General features: G+C 49.1%; 1 protein-coding gene across 1 annotated transcript in view; it reads right to left on the reverse strand.

The window, feature by feature from the left end:
* The window catches only part of sgip1a (SH3GL interacting endocytic adaptor 1a), a 121,108-nt gene that overhangs the window by 42,634 nt on the left and 56,229 nt on the right, over positions 1–22,245 (reverse strand). Inside the window, exons 3-6 of the mRNA XM_036978612.1 lie at positions 2,218–2,290; positions 1,526–1,550; positions 913–978; positions 451–517 (exon numbers count right to left, since the gene is read on the reverse strand). Of these exons, the coding sequence (XP_036834507.1) occupies positions 451–517; positions 913–978; positions 1,526–1,550; positions 2,218–2,290 (231 nt within the window). The remainder of the gene's footprint in view (positions 1–450; positions 518–912; positions 979–1,525; positions 1,551–2,217; positions 2,291–22,245) is intronic.

Genomic DNA, 22,245 nt, shown 5'->3' on the forward strand with positions numbered 1-22,245 from the left:
CCAGGAGACTGTACAATCTCCTCACAGAACAGTAGGTTCCATAAATATCAGACTAATCATTACATAGTAATTCCAGGAAGTGTGCCATTAGCTGTTATTGAGTTCAAGTGATGCTCAGATTTTCCCCGGTAGTCTGTCGGTTTGTTATTGAGTTGAAGTGATGCTCAGATTTTTCCCGGTAGTCTGTCGGTTTGTTATTGAGTTGAGATGAGATGAGATGATGCTTGACGGTGGCTGTTCTGCTAGGCTGTTCTGTGATGGCCTGGCTGTCGTGATTCACAGTTAGGTGTTTGCCAGACTAGTTCTGTGGTGGGCTGAATACTAAATGTTTCTGATCTAGTCAGACAGTCATTCACTAATACAGACATACCGACAGAAACAAGTTCAAACTGTAGTGTGATGTAATTCATGTCTAGCTCTATTAGGGTGTATAGTAGATACAAAGGATATCTGATCCTGGCCCCTCCTCCTCATCTGGCCTGAGACTGTAACCTTCATCGTCCACTGTAGGGGTGTTCTGAAACAGACAGAGCAACAGAGACACCATATTTACACCATGCTAATCGGGGTTGGGCTCAATTCCATTCAGTCAATTCCATTCAGTCAATTCAGGAACCTAACTGAAAATCATGTGCTATGTGCTTGTTACAAGGGTAGAATAATGATTTTTGCTTTAATTACATACTGTATTTGTTGGGCTTAATCCATTTAAATTCTGTCAATTCAGTTTCTGAATTGATTGAATTGAGCGCAACCCTGATGCTACATTGACATACCCCCAGAATGTTAAGAAACGACAGTAAAACAGTAACAGATGGGTCAGAAGAATATCTATTCTCTATAACATTTATTGATTGTTTTGTATCATGTGCTATATGAGCTTGTTCAAAGGGTAGAATGCTGGTTCCTTACATATCTGTCCCAGTCGATCTCTCCAGAGAACCCATTGACAGCTGCACCATTGGCCCTCTTCTGGGACTGAAAACAGAACAACATGACATCACAAAGAATCCCACCAATCAGAATCATGTATACGCAACTCATGCACTTCTATACTATTGAGTGATTGGCTAGCGCTACTTGACTAGGTGCATTAAGCTCTAGTGGAGTCTGGTAGTACAGTAACTATCCTACGCTAGAGGGGACTGCATAGTGTTCAATACCGATTCATTCTGCTGGGGATCCTGAATGATGACGGTCAACAACACAGAGAACACAAATACAATAAAAAACATGTAACAGTTAACAAGTTATTCAATAGACTCATTTCATTTGATTCTAGAGTCTAGAGTCTATTAAAGGGGACACTAATGTTACAGTGCCGATTCTCCTAAAGGACTGAGAGTCTTAAAATGACACTATTAAATCAAGCTTGTAAATAGCCAGTTATGTCTTCCTCCTTCCAGCAATGACACACTTCTTTATTGAAAAGGTAACAAACTAAGATATTATGGACTATTTCTCAGCTGAACAAGTTGTATGATTAATCCATTAGATAAAACATGAACGATTGTGGGATACTTACACCCCCATCTCTGTCAGGGGACCCCCTGAGGAAAAAAAGAGCAAGAGAAAGAAAAAAGGAAGGAAGGAGGGATGGAGACAGGGACAAAGAGAAACTAAGGATCTTGAAATCCACTTGCCATATAATAAAATAGTTTATATTCAAACTGAAGTGCACTGCCAATTAGCAAAGCAGCTCACTGGAATATCACAGTCTATAGGGGCTTTCTCAGGGAAAACTTCACCCACACACAAATACATACACCCAGACGGACAGACGGGCAGCAGGCGGGCGCACGTACCCACGCACACACACACACACACCTATCAGTTCTTAAGAGTCATGAATCAAAATGAAAAGTTATCATGTACATACAACCCTATGAGGTGAATCGATACGTCCCAAACAGAATTAGAGAAAAGACCTGGGCAAGTTAGTGATTGATCACAGTGCTGAGCCTCAGCTACAGTTAGTTTCACAGAGTCATGGGCACAGCCTACAGCTGCCAAGGCAACTGTCATCGCATGAGAGGACATTACGTCTCAAACTGTAGAGCTCCTCAGGTGGAGCGTTCATGGTCAATAGAACCTCAACTCCCTTGATAGAACATCCACAGCCAGTGGAATCATATTTGGATGACTGCTGTGTATGTGTATCTGCGTGTGTGTGTGTGTATGTGTGTGTGCAAGTGTAAGTTTGACGGGTATACTTACGTGGAGTCATTGTCCTTGTCTCCCTTCTCTTTCTTCCGTATCCCAAATGCCTTCCTGGTACGTTTTTTCAAACCTGAGGACAAACCAGAGGAGAGAGATGATTAAGTGTGTGAAGAACAGATCAAACACAGTCCCACACACAGACGGCGCACACGCACACACACAGTCAAATTCCGAGCACACAAAATCAACAAGCAGTGTGTGTGTGTGTATCTGTGTGTGTGTCTGTGTTTGTGTGTGTCTGTGTTTATGTGTGTCTGTGTTTGTGTGTGTCTGTGTTTGTGTTTGTGTCCATCTGTGTGTATTCATAGAGTTCCAGACTGGCTATACTATCCAGTGTCAGAACAGAGGCCCAGACCTGTGGTCCTGTGGATCAAGGTTGAGCTTTTCATCTATTATTGAGTAGCAGAATGCTCTTTCAAGGCTAATATTCATTCACATCTCAAATGGTCCTCATGGCCAATGCAGATGGATCCCTTTCTGTTGATCACTGATCTGTCAAGTCCCCTTCCTCTGATACTGGCTCTGCTCTGGCTAAATTAGTACTGGCTAAATTACTCTGTGTAAATTACTCCTCTTTGTAAATTACTCCTCTGTGTAAATTACTCCTCTGTCTAAATGAGTCCCCTGGCTAAATGAGTCCTTTGGCCAAATGAGTCCTCTGACTAAATGAATCCTCTGTCTAAATCAATACACTATCATCAACAGACATACAGTAACTCATATTATAGCCAATGAATAGTGAGGAACCTGGCAACTACCTCTGTCTACACTTCATCCTCACTTATCATGTTACAACGTACAACAGAGAATGGCTGATATCTACCTTTAAAGCAGGGAAAATAGTCCCTTTCTCTCAGGAAACACAAATCAAGAAGATTCTGCGTCATTAGATCTGTAACCTGCCATGATACCAGCCTATTAAAACATGAACTCAGAAAGGAAGCAAACTTAATTGCTCTTCCTCCATATTCAGACCAAAGAGACTGGAGCAGACTGAAATGCTCTTCCTCCATATTCAGACCAAAGAGACTGGAGCAGACTGAAATGCTCTTCCTCCATATTAAGACCAAAGAGACTGGAGCAGACTGAAATGCTCTTCCTCCATATTCAGACCAAAGAGACTGGAGCAGACTGAAATGCTCTTCCTCCATATTCAGACCAAAGAGACTGGAGCAGACTGAAATGACTTGGAGCAGTATACTAAAACAGTACAGCAACTGTTAAAGGCCAAGTGTAGTCAAAAACGTACTTCTGCTGTGTTTTATATATATTTCCACACAATGAGGTTGGAATAATACTGTGAAAATGATGATGCCATTTTAGTGTAAGAGCTGTTTGAAAAGACCGCCTGTAATCTCAGCCTGTTTTGACATCACCAGGCTGAAATGGGTGCGTGCCGGTGGCAGGGAAGTCCGGCGCAGGAACACAAACTTGGTATAAACTGAGTCGTTTAATAAGCGCTCATAAAACTCCAACAACCAAAATATACAAACAAATAACATAAGTGGGTACAAAACCCGTCGCACACCGACACATGCCGTGCACAAACATACAATAAAACAATCTCAGACAAAACATGAGGGGAAACAGAGGGTTAAATACACAATATGAAATTGATAGGATTGGAACCAGGTGTGAAGGAAGACAAGACAAAACCAATGGAAAATGAAAAATGGATCAATGATGGCTAGAAGGTCAGTGACGTCGACCGTCAAACACCGCCCGAACAAGGAGAGGGACCGACTTCGGCGGAAGTCGTGACACAGGCGGTAAATTAATTAGTTAATAGATCAATAAAAAAAGAGGGTTCCAAACTTCTCTGCCAAAAATAACTAGTTGTCAGTTTTTCCGTCCATACTCAGACAGTCCGTGAAAAATGTAGCTTGAGAAATTGCTCTTTGCTAAGAAGCCATTTTTGTTTCTTTTTGACAATTTTTGTAGAAAACAATCACAACAAGGAACTTAATTGTCACCCAAAAATTATTTGATATTGAGACAGAAATGGCTGAATTGGACCTTTAAGATTAAGTACCTCTTACAGAGACTGAAATTGGCATAACTTTCTGGACTATTTGAAACGGAGTAGGACTATCATATATTTACTATACACAATTCTACAATCCATTCTTACCCAAAATAAATGTCCAGTTATCTCCCTGCATTTCTGGTCCCTATATTCCAGCCTCGTCATTCTGCCATGTCTGTCTCTGCCCGTCGTCTCACACCTCCACCTCTCCTAGTACAGTGCAACACGCAGCGGGGGAACCAGAGCCTTAGAGTGTGTCTGCACGAAGTAGCATCGCACGCACGCACGCACACACACACACACACACACACACACACACACACACACAGTACAGTATCTTTATCCCTACCCTCTAGGCCAGTGCTTAAATTCAAGACCAGTGACTCAACTCATGAATAAACAACAAATGCCAGAGTCGACGAATGAATAATCAACCCAGCACAGGGAGGAGGCCAATCTCCATCCAATCTCCCAAGGCACAGTCTAAACATGCCTCATCTGTAGCATGAAGTCCAAGAGATACGTGACAAGAGTTCAAATATGCCTCTATGTCTGTCTGTCTCTTCCTCCTTAGATATCCAGTATCTTAGGTACCTGTTCCTGTCTGTCTACAGGCTCTGTGAAGACCTGTCACTACCTGCCACTGTCCTTCTGGGCCACTGTCAGTACCTGCTCCTTTCTCTGTCACAGCCTATGTCCCCGCTGGTTTTGAGGTTACCTTTCACAGCCTCACCCTGCCTCTATCACATTCCCTGACCTCTTCCTCTGTCCCTGCTACAATCCTAGAAAAAAATGACCTAAAAGGGCCACATTAACTCCCAGCCTATAAGAGAGCAGGAACAGGAGTGCCACCTGACTCAAACGACAGGAACAGGAAGCGGGCAGAAGGCGGCGGGAAGAGGGCGGAGGTAAGAGGATGGAGGGGGTAAAAACTAGTTAACTATGGATGGCATCTGGGCAACTGAGAGGGAGCAAAGAATACACACTGCAAAAAGAAGAGGGAGTCTGCAGTGAAGAATGCAGGCAGTTCTGTCTTTCTACTTTTCAGCATTCCATTTCGGTATGTCTTGGTATCTCTTCATCTAAGGTAGCCTTGTTACTGTTTCTCTCAATCCCCCAACAGGTTTCTTTGAATCTGAAGATCTATTCCAAACCAAACAACAAGTCCTCAAACAAATCAGACCTGTCAAAACAACTTCCAACGGTGATCAGTCCTGAAATAAGACAGTTTGAGGTGATCTACAATGCTACTCTCTACATTAGCTCTGTTATTGCTGTGCTTTACTAGATGTCTGTACCTCAGCTACCCTGTGAGTTCTGTGCTTGTGTCTGGCTTCCTGTGTGTCTAGACTGCATGGTGACAGTGTTGTGTGCTCTTCTGTGTTCTGAGCGATACAGTGTGAATGTCGTGTGCTCTTCTGTGTTCTGAGCAACACAGTGTGAATATTGTGTGCTCTTCTGTGTTCTGAGCAACACAGTGTGAATGTCGTGTGCTCTTCTGTGTTCTGAGCAACACAGTGTGAATATTGTGTGCTGTTCTGTGTTCTGAGCAACACAGTATGAATGTTGTGTGCTCTTCTGTGTTCTGAGCAACACAGTGTGAATGTCGTGTGCTCTTCTGTGTTCTAAGCAACAGTGTGAATATTGTGTGCTCTTCTGTGTTCTGAGCAACACAGTGTGAATATTGTGTGCTCTTCTGTGTTCTGAGCAACACAGTGTGAATGCTGTGTACTCTTCTGTCTTCATGTGTCTCTGTCTGTGTTTAACTGTAGTCTGGAGATGTTGACTGTGATTCAGACCCCAAAGCCTTCATCAGTCTGGACCAGGGAATCCCTGGAGTGCCGAGGATAATTAAGATAGCTATGATCTTAAAGCAAACACACACACACACACACACACACACACACACACACACACACACGGTCCCCCTCTCTCTCTCCCTAGCTGGTGACTGGGCTCATTTAGGGAGATTGCTAACTCTAGGGAGGAGAAGCAGAGACTGTTTCACAAGCTGTTTTAATGGGAAAGAGCTGGAGAGGCTGGAGAGATTCTTTATCCACAGTGAACAAGACTCAGGCTGTCTGCCAGGAGGGCTCTCCACACAGAGAGGCAGCAGGGATGGGGAGACAGGTGTCCTGTGAATACTAAGTAGAAGAGTGTCTGGTAACCTATTCTAGGAAGGTGTGCGGTCATGCTGCAAGGTGCGTGGTCAGTCACTCCGACAGGTGCAGTTATTGTAGGAAGGTGTGAAGTTTTGGAGGTGTGGGTGGTCACTACGGCTGTGATGGTCATGACATTTTGTCAGATGGTTATTGTCATGCAAATGACTGCCGGCCTCATAGCAATTGACCGCCATTAACATAAACATATCTCCAATACGCCATGCTATAGGCTAGTTAATTTAGCAGACAAGTTATGCTCATAAGTCCCGTGACATTATTTTATATGCATTTATTGTACGAATCATATAATAGATCCTTTTCCAGTACACGACACACTGACGTCACGTACGGATGCGTGTGACTCTTGGTGGCAGTAAGAAAGCCATCGCCATCTGCGCACAATCAACATAGTTTGTTTATAAGTAATAAAAACATAAATCTAACTTTTTTTTACACTTACAATGATGTTTTGATTCTTGCTTGAACAGTCGCTACGAATATATTTGGTTGTGATCTATGCAAAATAATTATTTTGAATGTAGCAGTTGTTAGCTAGAATGCTAACACATTGATATTAGAGATCGACCGATTATGATTTTTCAACGCTGATAACAATACCGATTATTGGAAGACCAAAAAAAAGCTGATATCGATTAAATCGGCTGATTTATATATATTTGTAATCATGACAATTACAACAATACTGATTGAACAATGAAGACTTTTATTTTAACTTAATATAATACATGAATAAAATCAATTTAGTCTCAAATAAATAATGAAACATGTTCAATTTGGTTTAAATAATTCAATTTGGTTTAAATAATGCAAAAGCACAGTGTTGGAGATGTCACGTTCTGACCTTTATTTCCTTTGTTTTGGATTTATTTAGTATGGTCAGGGCGTGAGTTGGGTGGGCAGTCTATGTTTGTTTTCTATGATTTTGGGATTTCTATGTTTCGGCCTAGTATGGTTCTCAATCAGAGGCAGGTGTCATGAGTTATCTCTGATTGAGAATCATACTTAGGTAGCCTGGGTTGCACTGTTTGTTTGTGGGTGATTGTCTATGTTAATGGCTTGTGTCAGCACAGGTCTCATTTGTAGCTTCACGGTCGTTATTTGTTTATTGTTTTTGTATGCAGTGTTCAGTACTTTCTTTAATTAAATATTCACTATGAACACATACCACGCCACATTTTGGTCCTCTGATCCTTCTCGCCTCTCCTCTTCAGATGAAGAGGAGGAAGACCGTGACAGGAGAAGAAAGTAAAAGTGCAATATGTGCCATGTAAAAAAGTTCCTTGCTCAGAATGAAAGCTGGTGGTTCTCTTTAACATGAGACTTCAATATTCCCAGTTAAGAAGTTTTAGGTTGTAGTTATTATAGGAATTATTGAACTATTTCTCTTTATACCATTTGTATTTCATATACCTTTGACTATTGGATGTTCTTATAGGCACTTTAGTATTGCCAGCCTAATCTCTGGAGTTGATAGGCTTGAAGTCATAAACAGCGCTGTGCTTCAAGCATTGTGAAGAGCTGCTGGCAAACGCAATGTAGTGCTGTTTGAATGAATGCTTAGGAGCCTGCTGCTGCCTACCATCATTCAGTCAGACTGCTCTATCAAATCATATACTTAATTAGAATATAATAAACACACAGAAATACAAGCCTTTGGTAATTAATATGGTCAAATCTGGAAACTATAATTTCGAAAACAAAACGTGTATTCTTTCAGTGAAATATGGAACCATTACGTATTTTATCAAACGGGTGGCATCCATAAGTCTAAATATTACTGTTACATTGCACAACCTTCAATGTTATGTCATAATTATGTACAATTCTGAAAAATGTATTACGGTCTTTGTTAGGAAGAAATGGTCTCCACACAGTTTGCAACAAGCCAGGCGGCCCAAACTGCTGCATATACCCTGACTCTGCTTGCACTGAACACAAGAGAAGCGACACAATTTCCCTAGTTAATATTGCCTGCTAAGATGAATTTATTTTAACAACATATGCAGGTTTAAAAATATATACAGTACTTGTGTACTGATTTTAAGAAAGGCATTGATGTTTATGGTTAGGTACATTTGTGCAACAATTGTGCTTTTTTCACGAATGCTCTTTTGTTAAATCATCACCTGTTTGGCGAAGTTTAAGTAGGCTGTGATTCAATGATAAATTAACAGGCACCACATTGATTATATGCAACGCAGAACAAGCTAGTTAACCTAGTGATTTCATCAACCATGTGTGGTTAACTAGTGATTATGTGACGATAGATAGCATTAAACTTATCTTAGAAAAAACTATCTAGCAACCTTGGCTCCTTGCAGCCACAAAGTCCTTTTGATGCTGCACTCACGTAACAGGTGGTGAGCCTGCTACGCAGTCTCCTCGTGGATTTCAATGTAATAGTCCATAATCAGCGTCCAAAAAGACCGATTACTGATTGTTATGGAAACTTCAAATCCGATTGCCGATTAATCGGTCGACCTCTGATATAGGCTGTAGCAAAAGCTATCCAAAGAGACATTTTACTGGTTGAAGTTATAACGGCTGGGTATAATGGCTGGGGTTGGCTGGGATGGGCTGGGGTTGGCTGGGTATAATGGCTGGGGTTGGCTGGGATGGGCTGGGTATAATGGCTGGGGATGGCTGGGTATAATGGCTGGGGTTGGTTGGGAAGGGCTGGGTATAATGGCTGGGGTTGGCTGGGTATAATGGCTGGGGTTGGCTGGGATGGGCTGGGTATAATGGCTGGGGTTGGCTGGGTATAATGGCTGGGTATAATGGCTGGGCTGAGCTGGGTATAATGGCTGGGATGGGCTGGGTATAATGGCTGGGGTTGGCTGGGTATTACGGCTGGGTATAATGGCTAGGAAGGGCTGGGTATAATGGCTGAGGTTGGCTGGTATGGGCTGTGCATAATGGCTGGGGTGGGCTGGGTATAATGCCTGGGGTGGGCTGGGTATAATGGCTGGGGTTGGCTAGGATGGGCTGGGTATAATGGCTGGGGTGGGCTGGGTATAATGGCTGGGCAGGGTATAATGGCTGGGCTGGGTATAATGGCTGGGGTGGGCTGGGTATAACGGCTGGGTATAATGGCTGGGCTGGGCTGGGTATAATGGCTGGGGTGGGCTGGGTATAATGGTTGGGTGTAATGGCTGGGGTGGGCTGGGTATAATGGCTGGGGTGGGCTGGGTATAATGGCTGGGGTTGGTTGGGTATAATGGCTGGGTATAATGGCTGGGCTGGGCTGGGTATAATGGCTGGGGTGGGCTGGGAATAATGGTTGGGTATAATGGCTGGCTTGGGCTGGGTATAATGGCTGGCTTGGGTTGGGTATAATGGCTGGGGTTGGATGGGTATAATGGTTGGGTATAATGGCTGGGGTTGGCTGGGTATAATGTCTGGGCTGGGTATAATGGCTAGGGTTGGCTTAGTATAATGGCTGGGCTGGGTATAAGGGCTGGGCTGGGTATAATGGCTGGGTATAATGGCTGGGCTGGGTATAATGGCTGGGCTGGGTATAATGGCTGGGCTGGTTATAATCGCTGGGTATAATGGCTGGGCTGGGTATAATGGCTGTGCTGGATATAATGGCTGGGGTGGGCTGGGTATAATGGCTGGGCTGGGTATAATGGCTGGGCTTGGTATAATGGCTGGGCTGGGTATAATGGCTGGGCAAGGTATAATGGCCGGGGTGGGCTGGGTATAATGGCTGGGTATAATGGCTGGGGTTGGATGGGTATAATGGTTGGGTATAATGGCTGGGGTTGGCTGGGTATAATGGCTGGGCTGGGTATAATGGCTAGGGTTGGCTTAGTATAATGGCTGGGCTGGGTATAATGGCTGGGCTGGGTATAATGGCTGGGTATAATGGCTGGGCTGGGTATAATGGCTTGGCTGGGTATAATGGCTGGGCTGGGTATAATGGCTGGGGTGGGCTGGGTATTATGGCTCGGGTGGGCTGGGTATAATGGCTGGGGTGGGCTGGGTATAATGGCTGGGTGGGCTGGGTATAATGGCTGGGCTGGGCTGGGTATAATGGCTGGGCTGGGCTGGGTATAATGGCTGGGCTGGGTATAATGGCTGGGCTGGGTATAATGGCTGGGCTGGGTATAATGGCTGGTCTGGGTATAATGGCTGGGCTGGGTATAATGCCTGGGCTGGGTATAATGCCTGGGCTGGGTATAATGGCTGGGCTGGGTATAATGGCTGGGTATAATGGCTGGGCTGGGTATAATGGCTGCGTATAATGGCTGGGCTGGGTACAATGGCTGGGCTGGGTATAATGGCTGGGCTGGGAATAATGGCTGGGCTGGGTATAATGGGTGGGGTGGGCTGGGTATAATGGCTGGGTATAATGGCTGGGGTTGGATGGGTATAATGGTTGGGTATAATGGCTGGGGTTGGCTGGGTATAATGGCTAGGGTTGGCTTAGTATAATGGCTGGGCTGGTTATAATGGCTGGGCTGGGTATAATGGTTGGGCTGGGTATAATGGTTGGGCTGGGTATAATGGCTGGAATGGGTATAATGGCTGGGTATAATGGCTGGGCTGCGTATAATGGCTGGCATGGGTATAATGGCTGGCATGGGTATAATGGCTGGGGTGGGTATAATGGCTGGGGTGGGCAGGGTACAATGGCTTGGCTGGGTATAATGCTTGGGCTGGGTATAATGGCTGGGCTGGGTATAATGGCTGGGCTGGGTATAATGGGTGGGGTGGGCTGGGTATAATAGCTGGGTATAATGGCTGGGCTGGGTATAATGGCTGAGCTGGGTATAATGGCTGGGCTGGTTATAATGGCTAGGGTTGGCTTAGTATAATGGCTGGGCTGGGTATAAGGGCTGGGCTGGGTATAATGGCTGGGTATAATGGCTGGGCTGGGTATAATGGCTGGGTACAATGGCTGGGCTGGGTATAATGGCTGGGCTGGGTATAATGGCTGGGCTGGGTATAATGGCTGGGCTGGTTATAATGGCTGGGTATAATGGCTGGGCTGGGTATAATGGCTGGGCTGGGCATAATGGCTGGGGTGGGCTGGGTATAATGGCTGGGCTGGGTATAATGGGTGGGGTGGGTATAATGGCTGGGCTGGGTATAATGGCTGGGCTGGGTATAATGGCTGGGCTGGGTATAATGTCTGGGCTGGGTATAATGGCTGGGCATATTGGCTGGGCTGTGTATAATGGCTAGGGTTGGCTTGGTATAATGGCTGGGCTGGGCTGGGTATAATGGCTGGGGTGGGCTGGGTATAATGGCTGGGCTGGGCTGGGTATAATGGCTGGGCTGGGCTGGGTATAATGGCTGGGGTGGGCTGGGTACAATTGCTGGGGTGGGCTGGGTATAATGGCTGGGCTGGGTATAATGGCTGGGCATAATGGCTGGGCTGGGTATAATGGCTAGGGTTGGCTTGGTATAATGGCTGGGCTGGGCTGGGTATAATGGCTGGGGTGGGCTGGGTATAATGGCTGGGCTGGGCTGGGTATAATGGCTGGGCTGGGCTGGGTATAATGGCTGGGGTGGGCTGGGTACAATTGCTGGGGTGGGCTGGGTATAATGGCTGGGCTGGGTATAATGGCTGGGGAGGGATGGGTATAATGGCTGGGCTGGGTATAATGGCTGGGCTGGGTATAATGGCTGGGGTGGGCTGGGTATAATGGCTGAGCTGGGTATAATGGCTGGGCTGGGTATAATGGCTGGGCTGGGTATAATGGCTGGGGTGGGCTGGGTATAATGGCTGGGCTGGGTATAATGGCTGGGGTGGGCTGGGTATAATGGCTGGGCTGGGTATAATGGGTGGGGTGGGTATAATGGCTGGGCTGGGTATAATGGGTGGGGTGGGTATAATGGCTGGGCTGGGTATAATGGCTGGGCTGGGTATAATGGCTGGGCTCGGTATAATGGCTGGCCTGGGTATAATGGCTGGGCTGGGTATAATGGCTGGGCTGGGTATAATGGCTGGGCTGGGTATAATGGCTGGGTAGGGCTGGGTATAATGGCTGGGGTTGGCTTGGTATAATGGCTAGGCTGGGTATAATGGCTGGGTTGGATGGGTATAATGGCTGGGTATAATGGCTGGGTTGGATGGGAATAATGGTTGGGCTGGGTATAATGGCTGGGGTTGGCTGGGTGAAATGGCTGGGCTAGGTATAATGGCTAGGGTTGGCTTGGTATAATGGCTAGGCTGGGTATAATGGCTGGGCTGGGTTTAATGGCTGGGGTGGGCTGGGTATAATGGCTGGGTATAATGGCTGGGGTTGGATGGGTATAATGGTTGGGTATAATGGCTGGGGTTGGCTGGGTATAATGGCTGGGCTGGGTATAATGGCTAGGGTTGGCTTAGTATAATGGCTGGGCTGGGTATAATGGCTGGGCTGGGTATAATGGCTGGGCTGGGTATAATGGCTGGGCTGGGTATAATGGCTGGGTATAATGGCTGGGCTGGGTATAATGGCTGGGCTGGGTATAATGGCTGGGGTGGGCTGGGTATAATGGCTGGTCTGGGTATAATGGCTGGTCTGGGTATAATGGCTGGGGTGGGCTGGGTATAATGGCTGGGGTGGGCTGGGTATAATGGCTGGGGTGGGCTGGGTACAATGGCTGGGCTGGGTATAATGGGTGGGGTGGGCTGGGTATAATAGCTGGGTATAATGGCTGGGTATAATGGCTGGGGTGGGCTGGGTATAATGGCTGGGCTGGGTATAATGGCTGGGCTGGGTATAATGGCTGAGCTGGGTATAATGGCTGGGCTGGGTATAATGGCTGGGCTGGGTATAATGGCTGGGCTGGGTATAATGTCTGGGCTGGGTATAATGGCTGGGCTGGGTATAATGGCTGGGTTGGGTATAATGGCTGGGTATAATGGCTGGGTATAATGGCTAGGCTGGGTATAATGGCTGGGTACAATGGCTGGGCTGGGTATAATGGCTAGGGTTGGCTTGATATAATGGCTAGGCTGGGTATAATGGCTGGGTTGGATGGGTATAATGGCTGTGCTGGGTATAATGGCTGGGCTTGGTATAATGGCTGGCCTGGGTATAATGGCTGGCCTGGGTATAATGGCTGGCCTGGGTATAATGGCTGGGCTGGGTATAATGTCTGGGCTGGGTATAATGGCTGGGCTGGGTATAATGGCTAGGGTTGGCTTGGTATAATGGCTAGGCTGGGTATAATGGCTGGGTTGGATGGGTATAATGGCTGTGCTGGGTATAATGGCTGAGCTTGGTATAATGGCTGGCCTGGGTATAATGGCTGGGCTGGGTATAATGGCTGAGCTGGGTATAATGGCTGGGGAGGGTAAAATGGCTGGGCTGGGTATAATGGCTGGGGTGGGCTGGGTATAATGGCTGGGGTGGGCTGGGTATAATCGCTGGGGTGGGCTGGGTATAATGGCTGGGCTGGGTATAATGGCTGGGGTGGGCTGGGTATAATGGCTGGGCTGGGTACAATTGCTGGGGTGGGCTGGGTATAATGGCTGGGCTGGGTATAATGGCTGGGCTGGGTATAATGGCTGGGCTGGGTATAATGGCTGGGCTGGGCTGGGTATAATGGCTGGGCTGGGTATAATGGCTGGGCTGGGTATAATGGCTGGGGTGGGTTGGGTATAATGGCTGAGCTGGGTATAATGGCTCGGCTGGGTATAATGGGCGGGCTGGGTATAATGGCTGGGCTGGGTATAATGGCTGGGGTGGGCTGGGTATAATGGCTGGGCTGGGTATAATGGCTGGGCTGGGTATAATGGCTGGGCTGGGTATAATGGCTGGGGTGGGCTGGGTATAATGGCTGGGCTGGGTATAATGGCTGGGGTGGGCTGGGTATAATGGCTGGGCTGGGTATAATGGCTGGGGTGGGCTAGGTATAATGGTTGGGTATAATGGCTGGGGTTGGCTGGGTATAATGGCTGGGCTGGGTATAATGGCTAGGGTTGGCTTAGTATAATGGCTGGGCTGGGTATAATGGCTGGGCTGGGTATAATGGCTGGGTATAATGGCTGGGGTTGGATGGGTATAATGGTTGGGTATAATGGCTGGGGTTGGCTGGGTATAATGCCTGGGCTGGGTATAATGGCTAGGGTTGGCTTAGTATAATGGCTGGGCTGGGTATAATGGCTGGGCTGGGTATAATGGCTGGGTATAATGGCTGGGCTGGGTATAATGGCTGGGCTGGGTATAATGGCTGGGCTGGGTATAATGGCTGGGCTGGGTATAATGGCTGGGGTGGGCTGGGTATAATGGCTGGGGTGGGCTGGGTATAATGGCTGGGGTGGGCTGGGTACAATGGCTGGTCTGGGTATAATGGCTGGGGTGGGCTGGGTATAATGGCTGGGTGGGCTGGGTATAATGGCTGGGCTGGGCTGGGTATAATGGCTGGGCTGGGCTGGGTATAATGGCTGGGCTGGGTATAATGGCTGGGCTGGGTATAATGGCTGGGCTTGGTATATTGGCTGGTCTGGGTATAATGGCTGGGCTGGGTATAATGCCTGGGCTGGGTATAATGCCTGGGCTGGGTATAATGGCTGGGCTGGGTATAATGGCTGGGTATAATGGCTGGGCTGGGTATAATGGCTGGGCTGGGAATAATGGCTGGGCTGGGTATAATGGGTGGGGTGGGCTGGGTATAATGGCTGGGGTTGGATGGGTATAATGGTTGGGTATAATGGCTGGGGTTGGCTGGGTATAATGGCTAGTGTTGGCTTAGTATAATGGCTGGGCTGGTTATAATGGCTGGGCTGGGTATAATGGTTGGGCTGGGTATAATGGTTGGGCTGGGTATAATGGCTGGAATGGGTATAATGGCTGGGTATAATGGCTGGGCTGCGTATAATGGCTGGCATGGGTATAATGACTGGCATGGGTATAATGGCTGGGGTGGGTATAATGGCTGGGGTGGGCAGGGTACAATGGCTTGGCTGGGTATAATGCTTGGGCTGGGTATAATGGCTGGGCTGGGTATAATGGCTGGGCTGGGTATAATGGCTGGGCTGGGTATAATGGGTGGGGTGGGCTGGGTATAATAGCTGGGTATAATGGCTGGGCTGGGTATAATGGCTGAGCTGGGTATAATGGCTGGGCTGGTTATAATGGCTAGGGTTGGCTTAGTATAATGGCTGGGCTGGGAATAAGGGCTGGGCTGGGTATAATGGCTGGGTATAATGGCTGGGATGGGTATAATGGCTGGGTACAATGGCTGGGCTGGGTATAATGGCTGGGCTGGGTATAATGGCTGGGCTGGGTATAATGGCTGGGCTGGTTATAATGGCTGGGTATAATGGCTGGGCTGGGTATAATGGCTGGGCTGGGCATAATGGCTGGGGTGGGCTGGGTATAATGGCTGGGCTGGGTATAATGGGTGGGGTGGGTATAATGGCTGGGCTGGGTATAATGGCTGGGCTGGGTATAATGGCTGGGCTGGGTATAATGTCTGGGCTGGATATAATGGCTGGGCATAATGGCTGGGCTGGGTATAATGGCTAGGGTTGGCTTGGTATAATGGCTGGGCTGGGCTGGGTATAATGGCTGGGGTGGGCTGGGTATAATGGCTGGGCTGGGTATAATGGCTGGGCTGGGCTGGGTATAATGGCTGGGCTGGGTATAATGGCTGGGCTGGGTATAATGGCTGGGCTGGGTATAATGGCTGGGGTGGGCTGGGTATAATGGCTGGGCTGGGTACAATTGCTGGGGTTGGCTGGGTATAATGGCTGGGTATAATGGCTAGGCTGGGTATAATGGCTGGGTACAATGGCTGGGCTGGGTATAATGGCTAGGGTTGGCTTGATATAATGGCTAGGCTGGGTATAATGGCTGGGTTGGATGGGTATAATGGCTGTGCTGGGTATAATGGCTGGGGTTGGTATAATGGCTGGCCTGGGTATAATGGCTGGCCTGGGTATAATGGCTGGCCTGGGTATAATGGCTGGGCTGGGTATAATGTCTGGGCTGGGTATAATGGCTGGGTATAATGGCTGGGCTGGGTATAATGGCTAGGGTTGGCTTGGTATAATGGCTAGGCTGGGTATAATGGCTGGGTTGGATGGGTATAATGGCTGTGCTGGGTATAATGGCTGGGCTTGGTATAATGGCTGGCCTGGGTATAATGGCTGGGCTGGGTATAATGGCTGGGCTGGGTATAATGGCTGGGCTGGGTATAATGTCTGGGCTGGGTATAATGGCTGGGTATAATGGCTGGGCTGGGTATAATGGCTAGGGTTGGCTTGGTATAATGGCTAGGCTGGGTATAATGGCTGGGTTGGATGGGTATAATGGCTGTGCTGGGTATAATGGCTGAGCTTGGTATAATGGCTGGCCTGGGTATAATGGCTGGGCTGGGTATAATGGCTGGGCTGGGTATAATGGCTGGGGAGGGTAAAATGGCTGGGCTGGGTATAATGGCTGGGGTGGGCTGGGTATAATGGCTGGGGTGGGCTGGGTATAATCGCTGGGGTGGGCTGGGTATAATGGCTGGGCTGGGTATAATGGCTGGGGTGGGCTGGGTATAATGGCTGGGCTGGGTACAATTGCTGGGGTGGGCTGGGTATAATGGCTGGGCTGGGTATAATGGCTGGGCTGGGTATAATGGCTGGGCTGGGTATAATGGCTGGGCTGGGCTGGGTATAATGGCTGGGCTGGGTATAATGGCTGGGCTGGGTATAATGGCTGGGGTGGGCTGGGTATAATGGCTGAGCTGGGTATAATGGCTCGGCTGGGTATAATGGGCGGGCTGGGTATAATGGCTGGGCTGGGTATAATGGCTGGGGTGGGCTGGGTATAATGGCTGGGCTGGGTATAATGGCTGGGCTGGGTATAATGGCTGGGCTGGGTATAATGGCTGGGGTGGGCTGGGTATAATGGCTGGGGTGGGCTGGGTATAATGGCTGGGCTGGGTATAATGGCTGGGGTGGGCTAGGTATAATGGTTGGGTATAATGGCTGGGGTTGGCTGGGTATAATGGATGGGCTGGGTATAATGGCTAGGGTTGGCTTAGTATAATGGCTGGGCTGGGTATAATGGCTGGGCTGGGTATAATGGCTGGGTATAATGGCTGGGGTTGGATGGGTATAATGGTTGGGTATAATGGCTGGGGTTGGCTGGGTATAATGGCTGGGCTGGGTATAATGGCTAGGGTTGGCTTAGTATAATGGCTGGGCTGGGTATAATGGCTGGGCTGGGTATAATGGCTGGGTATAATGGCTGGGCTGGGTATAATGGCTGGGCTGGGTATAATGGCTGGGCTGGGTATAATGGCTGGGCTGGGTATAATGGCTGGGGTGGGCTGGGTATAATGGCTGGGGTGGGCTGGGTATAATGGCTGGGGTGGGCTGGGTACAATGGCTGGTCTGGGTATAATGGCTGGGGTGGGCTGGGTATAATGGCTGGGTGGGCTGGGTATAATGGCTGGGCTGGGCTGGGTATAATGGCTGGGCTGGGCTGGGTATAATGGCTGGGCTGGGTATAATGGCTGGGCTGGGTATAATGGCTGGGCTTGGTATAATGGCTGGTCTGGGTATAATGGCTGGGCTGGGTATAATGCCTGGGCTGGGTATAATGCCTGGGCTGGGTATAATGGCTGGGCTGGGTATAATGGCTGGGTATAATGGCTGGGCTGGGTATAATGGCTGGGCTGGGAATAATGGCTGGGCTGGGTATAATGGGTGGGGTGGGCTGGGTATAATGGCTGGGGTTGGATGGGTATAATGGTTGGGTATAATGGCTGGGGTTGGCTGGGTATAATGGCTAGTGTTGGCTTAGTATAATGGCTGGGCTGGTTATAATGGCTGGGCTGGGTATAATGGTTGGGCTGGGTATAATGGTTGGGCTGGGTATAATGGCTGGAATGGGTATAATGGCTGGGTATAATGGCTGGGCTGCGTATAATGGCTGGCATGGGTATAATGACTGGCATGGGTATAATGGCTGGGGTGGGTATAATGGCTGGGGTGGGCAGGGTACAATGGCTTGGCTGGGTATAATGGCTGGGCTGGGTATAATGGCTGGGTATAATGGCTGGGCTGAGTATAATGGCTGGGCTGGGAATAATGGCTGGGCTGGGTATAATGGGTGGGGTGGGCTGGGTATAATGGCTGGGGTTGGATGGGTATAATGGTTGGGTATAATGGCTGGGGTTGGCTGGGTATAATGGCTAGTGTTGGCTTAGTATAATGGCTGGGCTGGTTATAATGGCTGGGCTGGGTATAATGGTTGGGCTGGGTATAATGGTTGGGCTGGGTATAATGGCTGGAATGGGTATAATGGCTGGGTATAATGGCTGGGCTGCGTATAATGGTTGGCATGGGTATAATGACTGGCATGGGTATAATGGCTGGGGTGGGTATAATGGCTGGGGTGGGCAGGGTACAATGGCTTGGCTGGGTATAATGCTTGGGCTGGGTATAATGGCTGGGCTGGGTATAATGGCTGGGCTGGGTATAATGGCTGGGCTGGGTATAATGGGTGGGGTGGGCTGGGTATAATAGCTGGGTATAATGGCTGGGCTGGGTATAATGGCTGAGCTGGGTATAATGGCTGGGCTGGTTATAATGGCTAGGGTTGGCTTAGTATAATGGCTGGGCTGGGAATAAGGGCTGGGCTGGGTATAATGGCTGGGTATAATGGCTGGGCTGGGTATAATGGCTGGGTACAATGGCTGGGCTGGGTATAATGGCTGGGCTGGGTATAATGGCTGGGCTGGGTATAATGGCTGGGCTGGTTATAATGGCTGGGTATAATGGCTGGGCTGGGTATAATGGCTGGGCTGGGCATAATGGCTGGGGTGGGCTGGGTATAATGGCTGGGCTGGGTATAATGGGTGGGGTGGGTATAATGGCTGGGCTGGGTATAATGGCTGGGCTGGGTATAATGGCTGGGCTGGGTATAATGTCTGGGCTGGGTATAATGGCTGGGCATAATGGCTGGGCTGGGTATAATGGCTAGGGTTGGCTTGGTATAATGGCTGGGCTGGGCTGGGTATAATGGCTGGGGTGGGCTGGGTATAATGGCTGGGCTGGGTATAATGGCTGGGCTGGGCTGGGTATAATGGCTGGGCTGGGCTGGGTATAATGGCTGGGGTGGGCTGGGTATAATGGCTGGGCTGGGTATAATGGCTGGGCTGGGTATAATGGCTGGGGTGGGCTGGGTATAATGGCTGGGCTGGGTACAATTGCTGGGGTTGGCTGGGTATAATGGCTGGGTATAATGGCTAGGCTGGGTATAATGGCTGGGTACAATGGCTGGGCTGGGTATAATGGCTAGGGTTGGCTTGATATAATGGCTAGGCTGGGTATAATGGCTGGGTTGGATGGGTATAATGGCTGTGCTGGGTATAATGGCTGGGCTTGGTATAATGGCTGGCCTGGGTATAATGGCTGGCCTGGGTATAATGGCTGGCCTGGGTATAATGGCTGGGCTGGGTATAATGTCTGGGCTGGGTATAATGGCTGGGTATAATGGCTGGGCTGGGTAAAATGGCTAGGGTTGGCTTGGTATAATGGCTAGGCTGGGTATAATGGCTGGGTTGGATGGGTATAATGGCTGTGCTGGGTATAATGGCTGGGCTTGGTATAATGGCTGGCCTGGGTATAATGGCTGGCCTGGGTATAATGGCTGGGCTGGGTATAATGGCTGGGCTGGGTATAATGTCTGGGCTGGGTATAATGGCTGGGTATAATGGCTGGGCTGGGTATAATGGCTAGGGTTGGCTTGGTATAATGGCTAGGCTGGGTATAATGGCTGGGTTGGATGGGTATAATGGCTGTGCTGGGTATAATGGCTGAGCTTGGTATAATGGCTGGCCTGGGTATAATGGCTGGGCTGGGTATAATGGCTGGGCTGGGTATAATGGCTGGGGAGGGTAAAATGGCTGGGCTGGGTATAATGGCTGGGGTGGGCTGGGTATAATGGCTGGGGTGGGCTGGGTATAATCGCTGGGGTGGGCTGGGTATAATGGCTGGGCTGGGTATAATGGCTGGGGTGGGCTGGGTATAATGGCTGGGCTGGGTACAATTGCTGGGGTGGGCTGGGTATAATGGCTGGGCTGGGTATAATGGCTGGGCTGGGTATAATGGCTGGGCTGGGTATAATGGCTGGGCTGGGCTGGGTATAATGGCTGGGCTGGGTATAATGGCTGGGCTGGGTATAATGGCTGGGGTGGGCTGGGTATAATGGCTGGGGTGGGCTGGGTATAATGGCTGAGCTGGGTATAATGGCTCGGCTGGGTATAATGGGCGGGCTGGGTATAATGGCTGGGCTGGGTATAATGGCTGGGGTGGGCTGGGTATAATGGCTGGGCTGGGTATAATGGCTGGGCTGGGTATAATGGCTGGGCTGGGTATAATGGCTGGGGTGGGCTGGGTATAATGGCTGGGCTGGGTATAATGGCTGGGGTGGGCTAGGTATAATGGTTGGGTATAATGGCTGGGGTTGGCTGGGTATAATGGCTGGGCTGGGTATAATGGCTAGGGTTGGCTTAGTATAATGGCTGGGCTGGGTATAATGGCTGGGCTGGGTATAATGGCTGGGTATAATGGCTGGGGTTGGATGGGTATAATGGTTGGGTATAATGGCTGGGGTTGGCTGGGTATAATGGCTGGGCTGGGTATAATGGCTAGGGTTGGCTTAGTATAATGGCTGGGCTGGGTATAATGGCTGGGCTGGGTATAATGGCTGGGTATAATGGCTGGGCTGGGTATAATGGCTGGGCTGGGTATAATGGCTGGGGTGGGCTGGGTATAATGGCTGGGGTGGGCTGGGTATAATGGCTGGGGTGGGCTGGGTACAATGGCTGGTCTGGGTATAATGGCTGGGGTGGGCTGGGTATAATGGCTGGGCTGGGTATAATGGCTGGGCTGGGTATAATGGCTGGGCTTGGTATAATGGCTGGTCTGGGTATAATGGCTGGGCTGGGTATAATGCCTGGGCTGGGTATAATGCCTGGGCTGGGTATAATGGCTGGGTATAATGGCTGGGCTGGGTATAATGGCTGGGCTGGGAATAATGGCTGGGCTGGGTATAATGGGTGGGGTGGGCTGGGTATAATGGCTGGGGTTGGATGGGTATAATGGTTGGGTATAATGGCTGGGGTTGGCTGGGTATAATGGCTAGTGTTGGCTTAGTATAATGGCTGGGCTGGTTATAATGGCTGGGCTGGGTATAATGGTTGGGCTGGGTATAATGGTTGGGCTGGGTATAATGGCTGGAATGGGTATAATGGCTGGGTATAATGGCTGGGCTGCGTATAATGGCTGGCATGGGTATAATGACTGGCATGGGTATAATGGCTGGGGTGGGTATAATGGCTGGGGTGGGCAGGGTACAATGGCTTGGCTGGGTATAATGCTTGGGCTGGGTATAATGGCTGGGCTGGGTATAATGGCTGGGCTGGGTATAATGGCTGGGCTGGGTATAATGGGTGGGGTGGGCTGGGTATAATAGCTGGGTATAATGGCTGGGCTGGGTATAATGGCTGAGCTGGGTATAATGGCTGGGCTGGTTATAATGGCTAGGGTTGGCTTAGTATAATGGCTGGGCTGGGAATAAGGGCTGGGCTGGGTATAATGGCTGGGTATAATGGCTGGGCTGGGTATAATGGCTGGGTACAATGGCTGGGCTGGGTATAATGGCTGGGCTGGGTATAATGGCTGGGCTGGGTATAATGGCTGGGCTGGTTATAATGGCTGGGTATAATGGCTGGGCTGGGTATAATGGCTGGGCTGGGCATAATGGCTGGGGTGGGCTGGGTATAATGGATGGGCTGGGTATAATGGGTGGAGTGGGTATAATGGCTGGGCTGGGTATAATGGCTGGGCTGGGTATAATGGCTGGGCTGGGT

The sequence above is a fragment of the Oncorhynchus mykiss genome, chromosome 5 (assembly GCF_013265735.2).
Source record: "Oncorhynchus mykiss isolate Arlee chromosome 5, USDA_OmykA_1.1, whole genome shotgun sequence".
Classification (NCBI taxonomy): Eukaryota; Metazoa; Chordata; class Actinopteri; order Salmoniformes; family Salmonidae; genus Oncorhynchus; species Oncorhynchus mykiss.